This window comes from Callorhinus ursinus, unplaced genomic scaffold (assembly GCF_003265705.2).
Source record: "Callorhinus ursinus isolate GAN/ISIS: 27379988/994484 unplaced genomic scaffold, GSC_fseal_2.0 scaffold1, whole genome shotgun sequence".
In the NCBI taxonomy this organism is placed as follows: Eukaryota; Metazoa; Chordata; class Mammalia; order Carnivora; family Otariidae; genus Callorhinus; species Callorhinus ursinus.
In genome coordinates this window covers 104,056,810-104,077,622 of record NW_027397063.1, presented here as the reverse complement: position 1 = coordinate 104,077,622, position 20,813 = coordinate 104,056,810, and the positions used below count along the sequence as shown (strand labels likewise).

At 39.9% G+C, this 20,813-nt stretch overlaps 1 protein-coding gene across 7 annotated transcripts in view; it reads left to right on the top strand.

Moving 5' to 3' along the window:
• Positions 1 to 8,324: 8,324 nt before the first annotated feature.
• HPS3 (HPS3 biogenesis of lysosomal organelles complex 2 subunit 1) overlaps positions 8,325 to 20,813 on the top strand; it is a 38,363-nt gene continuing 25,874 nt past the window's right edge. For 2 of the 7 annotated variants that reach the window (XR_003209998.2, XM_025880810.2), the window contains exons 1-5: positions 8,333 to 9,050; positions 16,241 to 16,732; positions 17,279 to 17,450; positions 17,552 to 17,637; positions 19,788 to 19,980. Coding sequence is in view for 2 of the 7 variants with exons in the window: in XM_025880810.2 (XP_025736595.1) it covers positions 8,834 to 9,050; positions 16,241 to 16,732; positions 17,279 to 17,450; positions 17,552 to 17,637; positions 19,788 to 19,980 (1,160 nt within the window). In the remaining 5 variants the exon portion in view is untranslated. Of the gene's footprint in view, positions 9,051 to 16,240; positions 16,733 to 17,278; positions 17,451 to 17,551; positions 17,638 to 19,787; positions 19,981 to 20,813 lie in introns of all 7 variants that reach the window. The other 5 variants (XR_012380185.1, XR_012380186.1, XR_012380184.1 and 2 more) reach the window with 5 other exon arrangements.

Here is a 20,813-nt window from a genome sequence, read left to right as displayed (position 1 = left end):
AGTGCAACTTTTGCCCTCTACCCCAAAGAAGAAACAAAACCCTAGGCCATAGAAGAAAGAGATCATTACTCTTCTGGTGGTGCTCACACTGGGAAGTTGTGAAGATGAGGCCACTCTGGGGAGGATATCTTTGAGAGGAAGGGGAAGCTGGAGGACCAATTACATTTCAATTTCACAGCTATCAATGATTCTTGTGTGCTCTTGGTTAGCTTACTCCCTAGACCTAAATTTCCCTTTCTACATATATGTGTATGTGGTAGAGGGGCACAGAGGTGGGGGATAGTCTTCACTGACACCCTTTCCCTGTATTTAAAGCATTCTTATCCCAAGTAGATTAATTTAGGTTCAAATCACACCACCAGAGGGCACTATTGACTGTCTGAAGAGCATTTTCGTTTACAACTTCAAAAGCCCTGTTACTGTTATAGTTTTTACACACATTACTTAGAAAAATGAAACAAGGTCCCAGATAAAGGCATTGATTTATTTAGCACCCCAAACTCAGAAGGAAAACCAGTCTGTTAAGCCAGAGGTTCCCAACTTTGTTTCAAACTGGAATCTTTAAAAGATACTGATTCCTGGGGTTCCCGTGTGGCTCAGTTGGTTAAGCATCTGCCTTTGGCTCAGGTCATGATCCCAGAGTCCAAGTTGGGCTCCTTGCTCAGCAGGGAGCCTGCTTCTCCCTCTCCTCCCCACTTGTGCTCTCTCTCACTATCTCTGTCCCTCTCTCTTTCTCAAATAAATAAGTAAATAAGATCTTTTTTTTAAGATTTTATTTATTTGATAGAGAGAGACACAGCGAGAGAGGGAGCACTAGCAGAAGGAGTAGGAGAGGGAGAAGCAGGCTTCCCACTGAGCAGGGAGCCTGATGTGGGGCTCGATCCCAGGACCCTGGGATCATAACCTGAGCCGAAGGCAGACGCTTAACGGCTGAGCCACCCAGGCGACCCTAAAATCTTTTTTTAAAAAAAGTAAAAGATACTGATTCCTGGCCCCTGTCTCCAAACATTCTAATTTCACTGATAAGGGGCCCAATATGGGCATCAGTACTTTTAAAAGCTCCCCAGTGATTCTAATGTGCAGTAAAATTTGGGAACTGTGGCCTTAAGTTCTCTGCTCAGTTTTAAGAAAGGAGCGTGAGCCTGATCTAAACTTTATATGTTATCAACTTCAGGGAGAAAAGCAATTCCAGGAACGCACTTGATGCAGCTCCAACTGGAAACAATGCTAGCCTCTCTGTGCTATTTGGTATTCCCAAGAACAAGAGCCTTACTGGAGTGACCCAGAGAATTAAGTTGAAAATTGATAATAATAGCAGCTTTCACTTACTAAGCTTTTATAATGTGCCAAGCATGTTTTACCCTTAACAGGTTTTAGCTTATTTAATCTTGAGAATAAAAAGCTAGAAGCTATCATTATTTCCACTTTACACATGGGGAAACTGAGTCACAGAATGGTTAAATAATTTGCCCAGGATCACACAATACAGCTAGTAAATTGCAAAAGCTAGGGTTCAAATCCAGATAGTCTGTCTGCAAGGGCACAAACTCTTAATCACCATGCTATTCTACTTCCTAATCCACAAATAGTGAATTTTTTCCTTTCTCCCCACTTGGTCTATATTCCCTCCATTAGTGTTCACATCCATTTTCACCCCTCCTTCATTCTCTACTCTCATCTCCAAGGCCTACATTTCTGACCATTGTTCATTTTCAAATTACTCAAGTTTCTAGCCCTACATAACACTGTGTACTCTGGGGAGATACTAGGATATAAAATTTTCTCACTATGTGGCAGGCCCTTCAATAAAAACTTTATATGTATTATCTCATATGAGGCTTACAATAACAGTGTTGCAGTTAAAGAAATCGGCTTGGTGAGGTAAAAAAACTTGTTCAGCTCTTTGGCTTGGTTTCAGGATGTTTGCCCTGACTTTACTCAGGGCATTTCCATCTGTCTTCCCAGGGTCCCAGCAAGTAATTATCAAAAAGAGGGAAAAAGGGAGGAAAGGAAGAAAGAAAGGAAAGAAGGAAGGAGGGAAAGAGGGAAAAAAAGGGGGAAGAGGTTTCTCTGTTAAAGATATTATTAATATTATAGAACAGGTCCAAATTCCGTTAGTCTGAACTTGAGTGAAGAGGTGGTTTTCCTAACGTCATTCCACCAGGATAGAATTCTGAAGCACCATTATGTGGGGTTTCCCTTTGGCTTGGGCTGGTATCTTTTTCTGGGTATGTATCTTGTGTTCCCAGCTAAGGAGCAAGCTCTTTGTTTCACACTCCCTCACTTCACTCAGCACATTGGCTTGTATGTAGTAGAAGCAAAGAATCAACAGGTGCTTTTAGATATGGATGACACCTCATCTTGCCCACTCCCCTCAGTCTGCACATGTGGAAACTCAGGTCTAGGGAGATTGAGTGTTGGCACCAACACCACAGTTAGTTGTAAATTTGGGATTAGCATTGACTATCAGCTGAATGCTCTTGGCACTCTTCCAAACTCAATAAATATTTGATTTTTAAATTGATGTTTTTTAATGTCATTGGTACATTATATATGTAGAGACTTGGAACTATTTCATGAGGTAGTTACCACTGTAAATAATTTTTTGGTTGTAGTAAGATTTCAGATTCATGCAGCCATGAATGAATAAAATAGTTTACTGAAAAAAATAGCTGACTGAATGGTTCTCAAAGTTTGGTTCGGTAGCATTAACATTGCCTAGGAATTTGTTAGAAATGCGGTTTCTCTGGCTCTACTGTAGACTTACTGAATTGGAAAGTGGGGGTGAGGCGCAGCAAAAAGTGTTTTCACAAGCCCTCCAGGAATATCTGATGCATAGTCAGGTTTGTGAACCACTGGTGTAGTGTGAAGTGTCTGTTTGGTTTAAGAAATATATAACCATAAGGGATTTTTTTAAAAAAGATTTTATTTATTCATTTGAGACACAGAGATAGAGAGAGAACCTGAGCAGGGAGAGAGGGAGAAGCAGGCTCCCTGCTGAGCCAGGAGCCCTATGTGGGGCTCGATGTGGGGCTCGATCCCAGGACCCTGGGATCATGACCTGAGCCGAAGGCAGACACTTAACCATCTGAGCCACCAGGTGCCCCAACCATATGGGATTCTTAATCTTAGGAAAGAAACTTGAGGGTTGCTGGAGGGGAGGGGGTTGGGAGATGGGCTGGCTGGGTGATGGACATTAGGGAGGGTATGTGTTGTGGTGAGTGCTGGGTATTGTGTAAGACTGATGAATCACAGACCTATACCCATGAAACAAATAATACATTTATATTAATTGAATTTATTTTTTTAGATGATTTTTTTTCTTTTTTTTAAGCTCTTATTTATTTATTTGAGAGAGAGAGAATGAGAGATAGAAAGCACGAGAGGGAAGAGGGTCAGAGGGAGAAGCAGACTCCCTGCCGAGCAGGGAGCCTGATGTGGGACTCTATCCTGGGACTCCAGGATCATGACCTGAGCCGAAGGCAGTCGCTTAACCAACTGAGCCACCCTGGCGTCCAATTAATTGAATGTAAATAAAAAAAGAAATATATAACCAATGAAAGTCTCTAAAGATTTTGTATGTTTTTTTTTTTTTTAAATCAGATATCCTGTTTATATATTACCTTGATTAGGACTTGTCTGGCCCAGATATAAGAAAATGGTCACTGAAAGTATTTTGTCAACAACCCTGTTTTTACCATAAAATTATTCTCTAGAATAAATCGTTCTGAAAAGATATAGGATTAGACTCTCGTGACAAAAGCAGTGCAAAGCCAGTAATTGCAAGTTTATGTGTTTAACAGGTACATCTTCCTAAAAAATTAATAGAGGTAGTTCATAGAAAATTCTGTTAGTTCATAGTTCATAGAAAAATAATGTTAACTCATGAAATAGATATATTTATACTAGGTATAGTTAATTTATATATGTTTGCCTGTGTGGGGAAAAAGGGAATATGTACTTAGAATGTTTGAATCTGAGAGCTCTGTGATTATTTAGGAAAGTTTTCATACAATTTCAGCAATAACCTAGATCAGTAGAGGATGCTACCAATTCTTTCAAGCTAGGAGTCATTTTATATAAGGAAATTCCAGAGGGGGCCACTCTTGAATAAGATAGAAACTGAGTGAGCTAGGCATAACCCAGCCTGGAAGTCACCAGAAATGTAAATTGTCCCTTTGAGCAAAGGAGGCATCTATCCCATTAGCCCTGCTTTATTGAGTGAAAAGGTCGGGAAGGAAAGGTGTGTTTGTGTGTGCATGCGTGCACATGTGTATGGCATTGGGTAAAGGAGAAATTTACTTTCTTTAAGGAAATTGGGACCTGTAGCCCAGAGGACTATTCTGAGAAATTTGTGAGAAACTGTAACCTTTGGCATTTACCCATTTTGTTATTTACTGTTATTGCCTGTTTGTTTTGTTTTCCTAGCATTAGTTTGGAGCAAATATATTCCAAATTCAGAGTACCTGAAGATTGATTTTAGGAGTAGTCCTGTGGGAGAAGGAATCCCAAGGCCTAGAGTGGGTAGGGATGGGAGTTCCCAAAGGGAAGGGTAGGACAACACTGGTCTGGCTGGGCCTCAGGGAAGGCATTGGCATGAACAAACCAAAGAGCCCATGCAGATGTCCTCTTGTGGCCGCGTATGACGTTAGGAAAATGGGCGTAAAGGTTGGCTTTGGTGGCAACTTGGACATAGAAGCAGTTGCTGCTTGGCATTCTAAACTAAGTATCATTCACCCTTTCTTTAAAGCCCACAAGTTCTGGACACCAGTATACTTTGGGTTGCTGTAGAAATCCACATGTTCTGCTTTAATAACTTTCAGTATTTTACACTTCTAGAATGGCTTGCCCACCCTGCCTTTTGCCCTAATGAATTGGGCTCTTTAAGTAAAAACCCGCAAAAAGACATGAGGTGATATATCAGTAAGAAATTCTGAGCTGGGATACTTTATTTCTTTAGATAAGTTTTCCTGAGTGAAGATTCTCAAAGATGTTCTGCACATTCATGTTTTTAAAACATGAACAGTATTTTTTGACTTCTATATTTTTAAATTGAATGAATAAAATAACTATTGATATAAAATGTCCCATTTAAGGAAAACAATGTGAAAGACCCTACACGTTTTTTTTCAGTGAGGAATTGGAACTTAGAAGAGACGAGATCTTAGAGGAAATCTCATCCTCTGCTCTCTCTCTCTCCTCTTCTAAAACAAACAAAATATGTCTTCTAGAGTTACATTTGTGATTATTACTCTTGCTTTCAAAAGCAAACCCATAAAGAAGAAAAGTGAGTCTACATGGTCTGCAGGGTACGTTACACAGAATGTCAGGGAAGTAATATTAGAGAGGACCTAAAAAGAAGCAAGACGGTAAGTTATCGGAAGATCTGGGAACCAATTCTAGGCGCAGGGACCAGCAAGTGCTAAAATCCTAAGAGAATGAGCAGGGAATTTTTAGAGAACACAGAAGGCTTCTGTGTCTATGGCACAATGAAAGAGAGTGGTAGGAAATGAAGTTGGAGAGAGATAGTGAGGTTGACCAGATAATATAGGGCCTTGCAGGCCAAGCCAGGAAATTTTAGTTTTGATCTGAATAGCATGGAAAGCAACTGGAATGCTTTGAGTATGAAAGTGACACTGCTTCTCTTTCTCTCCCTTACTAAAAATCATTTAGAATTTTTAAATATTTTCCTGAACATAGCAAATATCTTAGAACACATTATTTACCATTGAACTCCAGTCCACATCACTCTTATTTTAGATTCTTTTTTTTTGGATTACATATTTTATTTTTTTGTTAGCTTATTTTACTTAAACTCAATTAGTTAACAATAGTGTATCATTAGTTTCAGATTTAGAGTTCAGTTATTCTCTTATTTTAAATTCTTAAATACTTATGAAGTAACTTCTATATAATTGAGGTTCATACAATGAGCTTTACTTTGCAATTACCTAATTAGCAATATGATTTGGGGTAAGTAGTCTTATAGTCTTTAAAAAAATTCCACATATTTAAAGTACACAGTCTGATAAGCTATGACATATGTATTCACCCATAAACCCATTACAAAAATCAAGAAAATGGGCATCTGGGTGGCTCAGTTGGTTAAGTGACTGCCTTCGGCTCAGGTCATGATCCTGGAGGCCCAGGATCGAGTCCTGCATCAGGCTTCCTGCTCAGCAGGAAGTCAGCTTCTCCCTCTGACCCTCCTCCTCTTGAGCTCTCTCCCTCAAATAAATAAAATCTTTAAAAAAAATCAAGATAATGGACATATCCATCATTCCCAAAGTTTACTCATGCTCTTTTTTAATCTGTCATATCTCTGCCCCTCACTAGGACCCAGGCAACCACTATTATCTGTTACTATAGTTTGTATTTTCTAGAATTTTATATAAATAGAATCATTTATATAACTAGTACATTCTATTTTTGTCTGGCTTCTTTGATTCAGCATAATTATTTTGAGATCTATCCATGTCGTTTTATGTATCAATAGTTCATTCCTTTTTATTGCTGAGTAGTATTTCATTGTATGGATAAAACAAAATCTGTTTATCCATTTATCTGTTGATGGATATTTGGGTTGTTTTCAGTTTTTGATGGTTACACAAAAAGCTGCCATGAGAATGTATGTACAAATCCTTTTAAGGATACATGCCTCGGTTCTCTTGGGTAAACACCTAGGTGTAGAATGGTTGGAACATATGGTTGGTGTATGTCTAACTTTGTAAGAGCCTGCCAAACTGTTTCAAAAGTTGTTATACCATTTTACAGCCACATCAGTTGCTCCATATCCTCACTAACACTTGTTATGATCAGTCTTTTAATTTTTTATTAATACAATAAATGTATAGTGATCTCTAATAGTAGTTTTGACTTGCATTTCCCTAAGGACTTATGCTGCTGAGTATCTGTTGGAATCTTAATGCCCAACGTGATGGTGTTAAAAGGTAGGGCCTTTGGGAGGTGATTAGGTCACCCTCATGAATGGGATTAGTGCTCTTATATAAGAGATCCCACAGAGCTCTCTAGCCCCTTCCAGCAAGTGAGAACACAGCAAGAAGTCAGCAGTCTACAACCTTAAAGGAGCCAGGCTTATTTAAGGGAGAGGTGGCCTATCTCTAGAAGGGACTGGGGTTCCAGGCTGTGAACAAGTATCACTGGTTTCTCCAAAATAGACATTTTCAATGTAGGTGAAATTACAATAAAATTGTAAGTTTAGTCTTGAAATTTTAATTTAGTACTGGAATTGTAATTTTCAGTCCTGAGGGAGGAAATAAAAAAAGGACACATATGGCATATATTTGTGGAGAAAGGGGTGTTCATGAGTGTTGTGTCTGAATGAGTTAGTTGTTAAGCAGTGGTTAGGGTCTTTGTTTTCTATATGAGTTTTCAACCCTATTGCTGAGGTCCTTGTCCAGTTCTTGGCCTCATTTAGTTTGGTGAATAGTTGTATCCCAAAAAGTCCCTATTGGTTGGGTTAGGTGAAGGACAGTAGGATACTACTAAGGGGTACTTTATTCATCTAGATGGCAAAGGAAACGGAGGTAGGTTTAACTTCAAACCAATTTCACCTAATTTGTAAATTCTTCTAAGAAAGGATTCATGAGGGTGAGAACTAGAAACCGACCAAAGGAAAATTTGCTCTTTCCGGGCACCTGAGTGGTTCTGACCGTTAAGCGTCTGTCTTTGGCTGAGGTCATGATCCCAGAGTCCTGGGATCAAGCTCCACGTAGGGCTCCCTGCTCAGCGGGAAGCCTGCTTCTCCCTCTTCCTCTGCTGCTGCTCCCTTTGCTTGTGCTCTCTGTCAAATAAACAAAATCTTTAAAAAAAAAATGCTCTTTTTAGTTTCGTCCCCACACAAGTAAGGGGACACCGAAAGTAAGAGAAATCCCACAAGTCATACTTACATATGTTATTTTCTGGATAAATTGTAAAGAGTAGCTCTAATGCTCATGTGGATTTGTTTTGTTTTGTTTTGTTTTTAAATTGGGATTGTAACCATGAGCTCCACCTGTATCCACCAGGATACAGATTAGTCTTAGGAACACTGGACTGAGAACTAGTGGATTTCACCCCTAGTGATTACATCCTCTGGGACTCAAACTAATTTTTTTGTCAAATACCTGGAGTTCACTAGGTTATGTCCACGGTTCTTCAGCATTATTTATATATATAAAATTTCCTTCCTTCCTTCTTTCCTTCCTTTTTGCTAAGCATATTCTAGGTGTTATTTCCAATGAAATCATTCTAGAATTTCCAATATTTTGTAACAACTCTTCAGTGTGTTCGGCCCGGTATTGAGCCGCGTGCGCTGCACTTCAGCTTTCGCAGCCCTATCCTCCCGAAGCTCAGAGGCTATCGGGAAGACATAAGGGATGCCCCTGAAGTAAGTACAAAATGGTACAAGATAGCAGATAATCAAATGTTGAGACGTATTCAAGGGCCTAAACATCTCGTCTAGCCCAAAGCAGTAACGTGAAATGACGAAAAAAAAAAAAAGGACACAGCGGTCTTTGCGCCGGTCAACCACGGAGGGCGGAGGTGTGGCCAGCGCCGGTCGGCCGGGTCCAAGGCCCCCAAACAAGAGGCCCGCGGGGCGCAGGCGCACCGGGCGGAGGTGAGAGCTCCTAGGACCCCAGCCTCGACCCGTAACAGCCTCTCTAAGAAGGCGAGCCGCAGGCGGCCCGGGTGACGCTCACGTGACTCGGCTCTGTGCAACTGCTGGCGGAAGTGGTCCAGCCTCTGCGACCGGAGCGGGGTCTCTGGGCGCCCCGCGGGGCGTGCAGGCCTGAGCGGGCACCGCCGGGCTGCCCCGGAGCCGGTGGTCAGGATGGTGCAGCTATACAACCTGCACCCGTTCGGGTCGCAGCAGGTGGTGCCCTGCAAGTTGGAGCCCGAGCGGTTCTGCGGCGGAGGACGCGACGCTCTCTTCGTGGCGGCAGGCTGCAAGGTGGAGGCATTCGCCGTGACTGGACAGGAGCTGTGCCAGCCGAGGTGCGCCTTCTCCACGCTAGGCAGGGTGCTGTGCCTGGCCTACAGCGAGGCGGGTGAGTAGCAGCGAGGCCAGGGGGAGCCTGGATCCCGGCTTGGGGCCTCCTTTCTAGAGGACTGAACGTCCCCGGCGGCACTCTGGGTGGGGAAGAGACTTCCCGGAATTTGCTGGGGTCTCGCGGGGTCTGGCAGCTGATTACTGAAGGAGAGCGGAGCTGTGCGGTTGTCGTGGCAACCGCAGGTGAGCGCTTGCTTCACGGGGGCGGGGGACGCTGTCTGCTCTCGTTCGCTCACCGGAAAGGCCTGTGGTTGGGTGGCTGGGTTCCACTCAGCCCAGACACTTAAAACCAAAAAATACCACTACAAAAAACCCAAACTCTCTCAAACACATACAAAAGCAGGGAGAATAGTATCCTGAACCCCAGGTTCCCAGCTTCAACAATCATGCCAACTCATGGCCAGTCCTTTTACATTGTACCTTTATCCACTTGTCGGTTTTTGGAAGCTCACGTTATATGCTGGTTTTTAAATCTATGCAAGTGGAACTCAAGTCATAAACTCGTCCCTCCCACCCAAAACAGCACAGCAGCATCCACTACCCTTTTTCCAACAAAATGTGAAGCAGTACCAGGGAGGTACTATGTGGGTATATCTCTATTTTAGAAAAACCCAACGTTTAAAAATAGGTGGTACTTAAGATTACAGAAGGATTTGCCATAGGCTTCTTTTAACTGCTTACTAATGCACTTAAAGTTTGATTCCTGCTTCTCAAGAGGGGTGTAAAGGTATAAATTGCAGTATTTATGGTAGAAAAGCCCATGGCTCAGGGGCTTACTAATGAAGTAGAGAGCCTGAACTTGGAGGATTGGGGATCTCTTTCTGCTACTGGTTGGGTGTGAGTTTATAGAAACTTTTGGATCTCAGGCTCTCTCTCTCTTTTTTTTTTTTTAAGTTGAAATTACTAGATCAGTGATTTCCAGTCATTGGGATTTTGTGGGTCCATGATGGGGCTATCATCATACTTAGTATCTGACTATTCATTTTGTCCAGTAAAAATACATATTTTTAAAAATGAAAAGCCCTACTATTTACTGTAACCAGAAGAGAAAAAAGTACTTAGCCCTAAACATTGGATATCTTTGCTTTATGAGCAACTTACTGTGCTGTTATTTTTTCTTTTTGACTAGTGAAGACATCAACAGAAGCTTGCATTGGTTCACAGATAATGTTTGAAAACCACTCATTGGATCTATATGTTCTCTTTCAGCAGAAGATTCTGATTTTGGAATTTAGTAGAAATATTTCTCAATCATTTTTCAATATTGGTGGTTTTCCCCATCCCACCCCCCTTTTAAACATGGAAATTCTTACTTTCAAGAGCTCTACTGAGTGGCAAACCCACCAGTCTCAAGTGTGTGTGTGTCTGTGTCTGTGTGTGTGTGAGAGAGAGAGAGAGAGAGAGAGAGAAAGAGAGGCAGAGACAGACATATTTACGTGATCTGCCCCCATTCTTCCAAATGGACATTTATTCTAGAATTGAAAGTGGCAGGCATCATGTAAACCTCTAGTTTTCTTCCCTGTCAGTAGTGGTGGTTCTTGGGATCTTTGATGTCACTACTTGTGCTTCAGAATCACCTGGGGGAGCTTGAAAATATGCTGATACCTGCACCACAACCTCAGAGAAACTGTCAGTTTCCTGGGCTATGCCCCAGCATTGGGGTGAGTCTGATATTTACCCAAGATTCGGAATCACTGTCCTAGTGCCGTACTGGCTGCTGTAGGCATTGAGTAGCATGGTAACCTTATTAATGAGGCCTTGAAAAACAAAGACTTTTTATAATCCAGTTTTATAATCCAGCGTTCCTAAAGAAAGTTCAGGAGTCATGTGCTATGGCATTAGCCTGGGTCAGATAGCTCAAGGGTAACTTTCAGTCCTCAGCTTGAAGACTGGGTACAGTCCCTGGGTACAGCTTCTATTAACCCACACACAGCTGACTCCTAGCTAATGCTGATATCCAGATAACTTCTCTTCCATTTCACTGCTTTTTCCTTTTGGTCTCTTTCCTCCCATTCACAGTAATTTAGACATGGGGATTCCTGCTCTAAGTGCCTACTGTCTTTCTCTGTAGCAAATCTCCTCCTGTCAGAAACAAAATGAATCTTGTATCAGCCATTTCTATTTATTATAAGTGCTTTGCAGGTCTCTTGGCCAAGTAGAAAACATTTCCTTTTCTTCTTCTTTTTTTTAAAGATTTTATTTATTTATTTGAGAGAGAGAGATTAAGGGAACAGGCTCTCCCCCTGGGAGGAGGGCCAGAGGGAGAAGCAGACTCCCTGCAGAGCAGGGACCCCGATGCAGGACTCGATCCCAGGACCCTAGGATCATGACTTGAGCTGAAGGCAGACGCTTAACCAACTGAGCTACCCAGATGCCCAACATTTTCATTTTTTTAATCTCTAGTTAGCAGGATGCTATTCTCCCTTTATAAAATTTGGGGGTGTTAGGGAGAAAGTAGGTAGAAATTTTGAAGGACAGAGGGCCCTAACATCATCATAGGTAATGGAAATTTAATTTAGGCTTTGTGTGTGAAGTGAGGAAAAGGAGACATGAGAATTTATTGCTCTCAATGGAGAAAGACCTGGTGGCCAGGGTTGAGTGCTGTGTGGGGAGCTCTGGTGCAGGACATGTGTTTATGGGGCAGGGAGGACGAGATCACATGGCTCTCATTGCCTGTTCTTTAGCACAGGTGTATTAAATGAGTCTATTACATACCCCCCAAACCTTACCGTCTCTTCAATTTCCAGAGCCATAAAACATATTTTGATGCATCGTATATTATTTCGGCCTTCTGATGTCAGTTTTGTCATAGGAGCAGCCTTTTCCTTAATCGTGTATTAGTATTAACCAGGTTTATGATCTTCCTATATAAAAGGAAGTTTATTATTTTAAAAAACCAATAATCTGAGTTTAAGAATAAAGATGAGAATGATTTTTTAATTTACTTAAGACAGAAGCTGTTGTAAAGTAAGTAAAGCTCTGACCATATGCATAATGCCTAATAAAGTTTATAAGTCAGTCAGAGGAAGACAAATACCATATGATTTTTTATATGTAAAATTTAAGAAAAAAACAAAAAACCCAAAACTAATTGGTTCTGGGGTGGGGGCAGTGGGAAAAATAGGTGAACTGTTTTTTGTTGTTGTTTGTTTAAATAAATTAAAATTTTTAAAAAGTTTAGTTACTTTCTTTCATAAAGAGCTATTAACCTCCACAGAATCCTCCAGACTTATATCTTCTTTTTAACATTCTGAGAAATAGCATAATTGGGGAATGAGCATCGACTTTTGAGCTAAACAGATACAGGTTTAAGTCCCAGCTCTAGCTTGTTGGCTGTGTTGCCTTAGGCAAGTTACCTAGCTTATCTGAGCCTCAGTTTCCTGATCTATAAAATGGAGAATGAGATAATATCTTAAAGGTTTGTTGTGAGGATTAACTGAGAGAACTCTAAATTTCTGATCATAATGCTTGTCAGATAAACACTTACTTAGCAAGTTCTAGTTCATCATTATAAAACTAATCTGAAAACATACAAGATAGTATGGGCACTATCTACAGTTTGCAGATTATGTATAAATGATAAATAGACTTTTATCAGTGAAATAGGTATATGGTTTTTTAAATTTTTTATTGTTATGTTAATCACCATACATTACATCATTAGTTTTTGATGTAGTGTTTCATGATTCCTTGTTTTTGCATAACACTCAGTGCTCCATGCAGAACGTGCCCTCTTTAATACCCATCACCAGGCTAACACATCCTCCCACCCCCCTCCCCTCTAGAACCCTCAGTTTGTTTTTCAGAGCCCATCGTCTCTCATGGTTCGTGTCCCCCTCCGATTTCCCCCCCTTCATTCTTCGCCTCCTGCTATCTTCTTCTTTTTTTTTTTCTTAACATATGTTGCATTATTTGTTTCAGAGGTACAGATCTTTGATTCAACTGTCTAATCTCAGGAAACAAACTGAGGGTTGCTGGAGTGGTGGTGGGTGGGAGGGATGGGGTGGCTGGGTGATAGACATTGGGGAGGGTATGTGCTATGGTGAGCGCTGTGAAATAGGTATATGTTTATAAATGTCTGAATAAAACAATTTTATTTAACCAAACAAATATTCTTAGTTTTAAAATTCATTTACTAATTTGAATATGGCACCAAAGCACGGGCAACAAAAGAGTAAAGTAAATTGGATGTCATCAAAATTAAAAACCTTCATGCATCTATAAAAGACACTAACAACAGATTGAAAAGGCAATCCTCAGAATGGGAGAAAATACTTGCAAAGCATATATCCAATAAGGGATTAATATCCAGAATATATAGAGAACTCCTATAACTTAACAACAACAAAAGCCACTTCAAAAATGGGCGAATAGGCATTTCTTCAAATGGCCAACAAGCACATGAAAAGATGCTTAACATCATTAATGACCAGGGAAATGCAAACCAAACCTGAGATCCCATTTCATACTCATTAGGATGGCTATTATTTAAAGAAGAAAGAAAATAGCAAATGTTGGTGAGAATGTGGAGAAATTGAAACCCCTGCACACTGCAGGAATGGAAAATGGTAGAGCTGCTGTGGAAAACAGTATGGTGTTCCTCAAAAAATTAATTACCATATGATCCAGCAGTTTCACTCTTGGAAGTATATAAACAAAGTAGTTGAAAGCAGGGACTTGTGCAGATATTTGTACATCAATGTTCATAGCATTTTTAAATGAGAGCCAAGAAGTGGAAGCACCCTAAATGTCCATCAACTGAAGAAAAGATAAACTAAATGTGGCATATGCATATCTGTACCTGCATGTTCATTGCAGAATTATTTATAATAGCCAAGACATGGAAACAATCTAAGTGTCCTTAAACAGATGAATAAATAAAATGTGGTATTTACATAAAATTGAATATTATTCAGTCTTAAAAAGAAAGAGAATTCTGACACACATTACAACACAAATGAACCTTGAAGACATTGTGCTAAGTGAAATAAAGCAGACACAAAAGGACAAATATTGTATGATTCAGTTTACATGGGGTATCTAGAGTGGGCAAATTCATAGAGACAGAAAGAAAGTAGAATGGTCATTGCCAGAGTCTGGGGGTGGGGGAGATGAGGAGTTATTGTTTAAGGGTTTTGAGGAAGTTGAAAAAGTTCTAGAGAGGGATGATGGTGATTGGGGCACAACAATGTGAATATACTTCATACCATTGAACTGTGTACTCAAAAATGGTGAAAGTGGTAAATTTTACATTATGTATATTTTACCATAATAAAAATTTGAAAAAAATAATTTACTGAGGAAATTCTAGGAAGATGGAGGCTACAAGGCATCTTTTGATGCAACTCCATCCAAACTGCTTCTCTGGAACAGAGTGAGCACATTTATGGAGCCCGTAGGGTATGGTTAGGCATTCTGTGAAGATATCCAGGGAATGAACAGGTACAAGCTCCGTTTCTGTGGTATCAAAGGGACCAGCATCAAGAGAAGGCTTGCGTTTCTGGAAGGTTGGCTCATTTCGGACACACAGGGAACCCGGCCAGCCCAGCGAGTGTTTGCTGAAAGGGGCTGCTTGCTTGCTGCTTTTGTATATGGGAAGTCATTATGCTAACAGCGGCGTTTCAATTTCAGTTCATTGGAAAAGGGCTTATTTAGCAAATAATGTTAGTCAATAGTCAGTTCTACATTTGGAAAAACCTTGACTTATCTTCCCCTCAAAGTTCTAAAGATTAAAAATTTAAATTAAAAAAGCCACTAAAATAGAATATGTAACAGTATAGTTATGTAATTTGGAGGGCATAGGAGACTGTCTAAGCAAATTAGGAAATTAGGCCAAGAAGGAAATGATATATATCTGACTACATACATATCTGATGACTTTTACTGTGGTAAAAGATGCCATAAGTGAAATCAAACGTCAAAGAATAGACTACCAGAAACAATTTGCTATTCATGACCAACCAAAGATTAATATCACTTTTATCCAGAGAGCGGCTATTTCTTAGAAAAACAAACCAAACATCCTAATAAAGTAGATAACTTGAGAAGTCATACATAGCTGATAAACATAGCAGAAGATGACCAGCTTTAGAAATGGTCTGGAAAATATACATTATAATAAGCATAAGAGTCCTGGTTTCCCTGTCACAGTGAGTCAGTGCTAGTGAGGATATGGGGAAACGGGCATGTTCAAACAGTACTGCTGGCAACACGAGTTCCTATTACGTAATTGTGATAGAATCTGGCAATATCTTAAGATTTAAAACGTACCTGCCCTTTGGCCCAACATTCTCACTTTTGGGAATCTATGCCATTGAAACAAACCCCTGGGAAATAAATATATAGGTATAGGCCTATTTGTTACAGTATGAAGTATAGTGGCAAAAAAACTTGAATATATATCAATAGGGGAATTGTTGAATGAATTATGGCACATGTATACATAGGATATGCAGGTAATTTTCAATAAAACGATGTTATATACCCATGTATTGACATGGCGAGTTAAGATTTACTGGTAATTTTTAGAAGTTGTAGATTGTTAAGTATATTCAGTGAGATTCCATTTTGGTGAAGAAAAAAAAAGAAAGAACACTAGTCTACGGTCTATGTTTATATGAGAGAAAACTATAGAAGGACACGTACCAAGCTATGTGTGTTACCACCGGCTCAGACTGCAGGGAAGAGATTATGCTTTCCATTTGCCATCTCTTTACTGCTTTGATTTCTCACAACAGAGAGTAACTATAAAATTACTTTGTAATTTAAACAATATAATAAAATCAACAAGTGAGGGAAAATTAACTTGGATTTAGGTTTTGTTTAATATGTATAGCTTTATCCTACTTCTCAGAGTTGACATGAAGGTGTGACTTGTGGGAAGGGGGATTTCAGAGCTATAGGAAACACTCAGAGCTAATATAAGGAATAAAATGTACAATTTCTGTGTAAGCTGCATGAATAATTAATGGATTATCTTAAGACATAATGGCGAGAGATTTATTTCAGAACCTAAATGCGTAATGTCAGTTAAAAATACACCTAAGATCCTATTAATTAGGGTTTTGTTCTTGTCAATCTTTAATTCAACCATTCACATTAGGATTCACTAATAGTTCCTTTTCATGGCACAAAGTAAGTGGTTGTTTCTAATTACAAATTCTAAGTATAATCTTATTTCCTTCTCAGGAGACTATTTGGCAGCAATTGAAGAGAAAAACAAAGCTACGTTTCTACGTGCATATGTGAACTGGAGAAGTAAAAGGACTGAAAACTGTCGCGTGTGTATCCGAATGGTTGGACATAATGTGGAGGCACCCTTCAGCGACACCTACAAAGACCAGATGTCTATTATTGAAATGCCGCTTTCTGAGGCCCCCTTGTGCATCTCCTGTTGCCCAGTAAAAGGAGACCTTCTTGTTGGTTGCACCAATAAGTTAGTCTTGTTTAGTTTGAAGTATCAGGTCATTAATGAAGAATTCTCAATATTGGACTTTGAACGTTCTTTAATTATACACATAGATAATATCATTCCTGTTGAAATTTCTTTTTGCGTTGGTTATGTTGCTCTCATGTCAGACTTAGAAGTCTTAATCCTAAAACTGGAGTCAGACCCTAAAAGTGGAGAGAGTGTCAACCACCAGCCACGTAAGACCGACAATCCAATGAAACAGACAGAAGGTAAATAATGAATTGAGCTTGCTTTCTTATCTTAGGTGTAGAGAAAACCCTTACTTCTGGCAATCTCTGAAGGGTGCTAATATATAGCAATCACCAAGCCACATTGTTTATAGATTCAGTTATACCTGATACATGGGATTTGGGTTTATGATCTGGCTGCCCATATCTTACTCTGTAACATGTCAGTGTGTTTCAGCATATACATGTCAATAGAAATACGGAAGAGCTAGGAGGAGTTTCTAGTCCCAGTTCTCATAAGTTGAATGGCCTTGGGTTAGGAATACCATCTCTGAATTTCAATTTCCTCGTGTGTAAAATTGGGATGATAATATCCTGTTGTACTTTATTAGTGGTGAGGAATAAATGAGGAAGAGCTAAGGCTTTTCAAAACCATAGTGCTTTGCAAATATGTGAGATATCTGTGTGTATGAATAAATAAAATTATTATATGTCTATTTAATTGGTCTGGGGATGTTGTGAAATTTAACTTTCATTCAAGTAGTACTTGGAGTTATTAAACTCTTTTCTCAAATTTTATTTTTTAAGATGTCAGTCATGAAACTTTGCAGCTTGAGTCAGATGACTTTGTTATCTGTCAAAAGCCCATGGAACTTCTCGGTGAAAAAAGTAGCCAATCTGGAGTATCCGTTACACTGGAGTCAACGGGATTAGCTGATGAAAAAACAAAATATTACCACGTTCAGCACCTGCTCTATAAGTATTACAAAGCTTTTCATTCACCAGCATTTAATATATATTTACCCGCTTAGAAGTACATGGAAATTAGATCTCTTCCTCTTTCTCTTTTTAAACTCTCAGACGTTTTGCTCCTGATATTTCGTTCTGTGTCTTTTCTGATGACGTCAAGTTACATTCACTTCAGCTGCTACCTATTTACCAAACAGGTAAGTAAGTATGGCATTGCTACAGTGCAGAAGTGAAAGGGCTCTGGGCTGGGAGGGGAGACCGATGTGGGTAATACGTTAGGTTCTTTTACTGAGTCTCCCATTGACCCTGGACAAGTTCCTTAGCAAATAATGCTAAATGGTGCTCCTGTGAGCACTCGAAAGAGAAATTGTGTCTGCTAGGAGAAGCCATGGAGAGGACATGACAGACAAAACACATTTCCCTTTTCGAAATGGTTACTTGGCCCGAAAAGGGAAATTAGAGCCTTGTCCCAGCTGGGTTTTTTTACCTGGGTATGTGGCAAAGCTTCATATGATGGCCTTGTGAGCAAGGTGGAAAATGTTGACTGAATGGGAAATTCATTCAGAGCGGTGGTTTTCAACCTTGTTGCACATTGGGCTTACTCGGATGCTTAAAAATGCTGATGCCCAGGCTCTACATACTATGGTGCCTGGGCCTCAGTAGTTTTTTAAAAGCTCCCCTGGAACCTAATGGGCAGCCAAGATTGAGAATTTGCCATCAGGTTTTGTACTTAGTCCTGGCCTGCCTACCATCTTTAGATGTTGCCTAGAGACAATATAAATATTATTCCGATTAAACATGTTTAATAAACCTCCCTTATTTTTTTCTTTCTTAGTGAACATTTATTGACTACCTACTATGTTGGGTATTGTGCTGAATACTAGGGAACCAATAATGAGCAAAAGTAGGCAAAGTACTTGCACTCGTGGAGCTTATTGTCTTGGGGGGGAGGAAGCAGACATTAATCGAATAATCATTCAATTATTTTCAAGGAGTATACAATTACACACCGAAATGAGCACTCTGTGGGAAAAGAACCCTACCTTGAGAGCCTGTAACAAAGATATTAACCTCATTTAGGGGTCAAGAAAGGCTTCTTAGGAAAGAGGATCTGAAGAGTGAATCAGGACTGATTTGGAAATATGGTTGGTGCAGAGGAAGCAGCAAAGGCATTGTGGTAGAGGGAGAATCTTCTATTTGAGGAACTGAGAGAAGCAAGACTGAGAGGTAGAGCAAGGCAGAGAGGGTTGTGAGACAACGCTGGAGACCAGAGAGGGCCCAGAGCCATGTTAGGGGGACAACTATCTAATGGTGTCTCCCTTTCTCTCTCTCTCTTTTTTTTTTTTGCATTAGCAAGAAGCTGGACTAATACTGTAGAATTTCCCGTAATTGGAATTTTGCTAATTGAGTCCCCACAGTGTCATTTAACATGTTCCTGTATCCCCTGTATTTCCCTGTGATTTGGTGGTTTGATCTAAAGCTGTACTGCTCACTGTGGTAGCCATTAACCACCTGCTACTGCTCAGCACTTGAAATGTGACTAATCTAAATTGAAATACACTGATAAATGTAAAAGTCACACCATATCTTGAAGAGTTAGTACAGAAATATATATATATGTATATATGATATCTCTGTTTTTTTGTTGACTGCTTGTTGAAATGGTAATAGGGATATATTAGGTTAATACAATATACTATGAAAATTTTGCCTGTTTCTGTTTACTTTTTAAAATGTTATTACTAGAAAACTTTTAATTACATATGTGGCTCGTGTTATATCTCTATTGACAATGCTGGTCTAGACTAAGTCTTGATTAGATGATGGTGGTGGTGATGATTATGAAGATGATGATTTAGTAGCACAAGTAATGCTGACTTCTGTTGGAAGGTACATGGAATCTGGTTGACTCTGTGATGGTTATTACGTAGATCTGTTAATTTATTAGGGGTTGCAAAATGGTGATATTTTAATTACATCACTCCCTTTTCATATCTTCCTGGCACTCCTCTATAAATAACAGCTTTTCCATGGGGCGCCTGGGTGGCTCAGTTGGTTAAGCGTCTACCTTCGGCTCAGGTCATGATCCCGGGGTCCTGGGATCGAGTCCATCGGGCTCCCTGCTCAGTGGGGAGCCTGCTTCTCCCTCTCCCTCTGCCTGCCGCTCTGCCTGCTTGTGCTCTTTATGTCAAATAAATAAATAAATAATCTTAAAAAAAATAAAGAACAGTTTTTTCTAAAGAACACTTTGGTTATCCACACTGAGAGACTTTTTTGCTTAGAAAAGTTAAGATGTCAGTTTCCTTTACTGGTTTCATGGGTTTCCCCCCCCCTTTTTTTCATGCAGGTTCCCTTACTTCTGGTAGAAAAAAATTGTCTCAGGAAAAAGAGTTGCTGAGCCTCTTCTGTTTTTTCTCATTGCCTCATGTGGGCTATCTGTACATGGTTGTCAAATCTGTTGAATTAATGTCAGTTTACCAGTATCCTGAGAAGTCTCAGCAGGCGGTGCTCACACCACAATTTTTACATGTCATCGCAAGGTATGTTACAGTGTTACTTGCTGGACTTTGAGTCACTTATTCTTCTGTAAATCCTTGGGGTGCTTCTTAAATCTTTAAATGAGTATTGTGTGGGGGCGCCTGGGTGGCTCAGTTGGTTAAGTGTCTGCCTTCAGCTCAGGTCATGATCCCAGGGTCCTGGGATCCAGTCCGGCATTGGGCTCCCTGCTCAGCGGGGAGTCTGCTTCTCCCTCTGCCTGTTGCTCCCCCTCTAATAAACAAACAAACAAATAAATAAATAAAATCTTAAAAAAAAATCAGTGAGAATTGTGTGAACCAGTATATAATATTGTAAATTAATGGTGTATATTTGTCTTTTGATGGCCCATACTTACCTTTTCAATGTCAAAGACTTAGATTCTGGTTTTGCCTTTGTTTTATTTTCTTAGATTGGATAGGGGTCTTTGTGAGGAAAAATTTTCATAGGGAATTTTAATGAAAAGTCAGTGGGGCCAGTCAGGACATCTCTGGATTTCTTTTTAGATTTCCTATTTTTTTTCTGTGCTGTCCTATCCATTATATGAGTTGAGTTATTTCATAATGGTTTAGAACTGTGAAGGAGCTAGAAAGACTACCCTCTGATTAGTACAAATGGGGAAATAATCCAGAGGTTGGCATTGGCAAGGTCATGCGCCTAATTGGTGGCAGATGCCTTTTGAATTGCCCTACCCTAATATGCTGGCATGTAACCTGGGTTCCTGAATAGGCTTTTAATCTCATTTCCTTTTATCTCAGCAGTAACTGATGCTTCTGGTTCCATTTCCTGTTTTTTTGAGCTTAGATTATGTGCAAGCCACTGCATTGGGCCCTCTGGC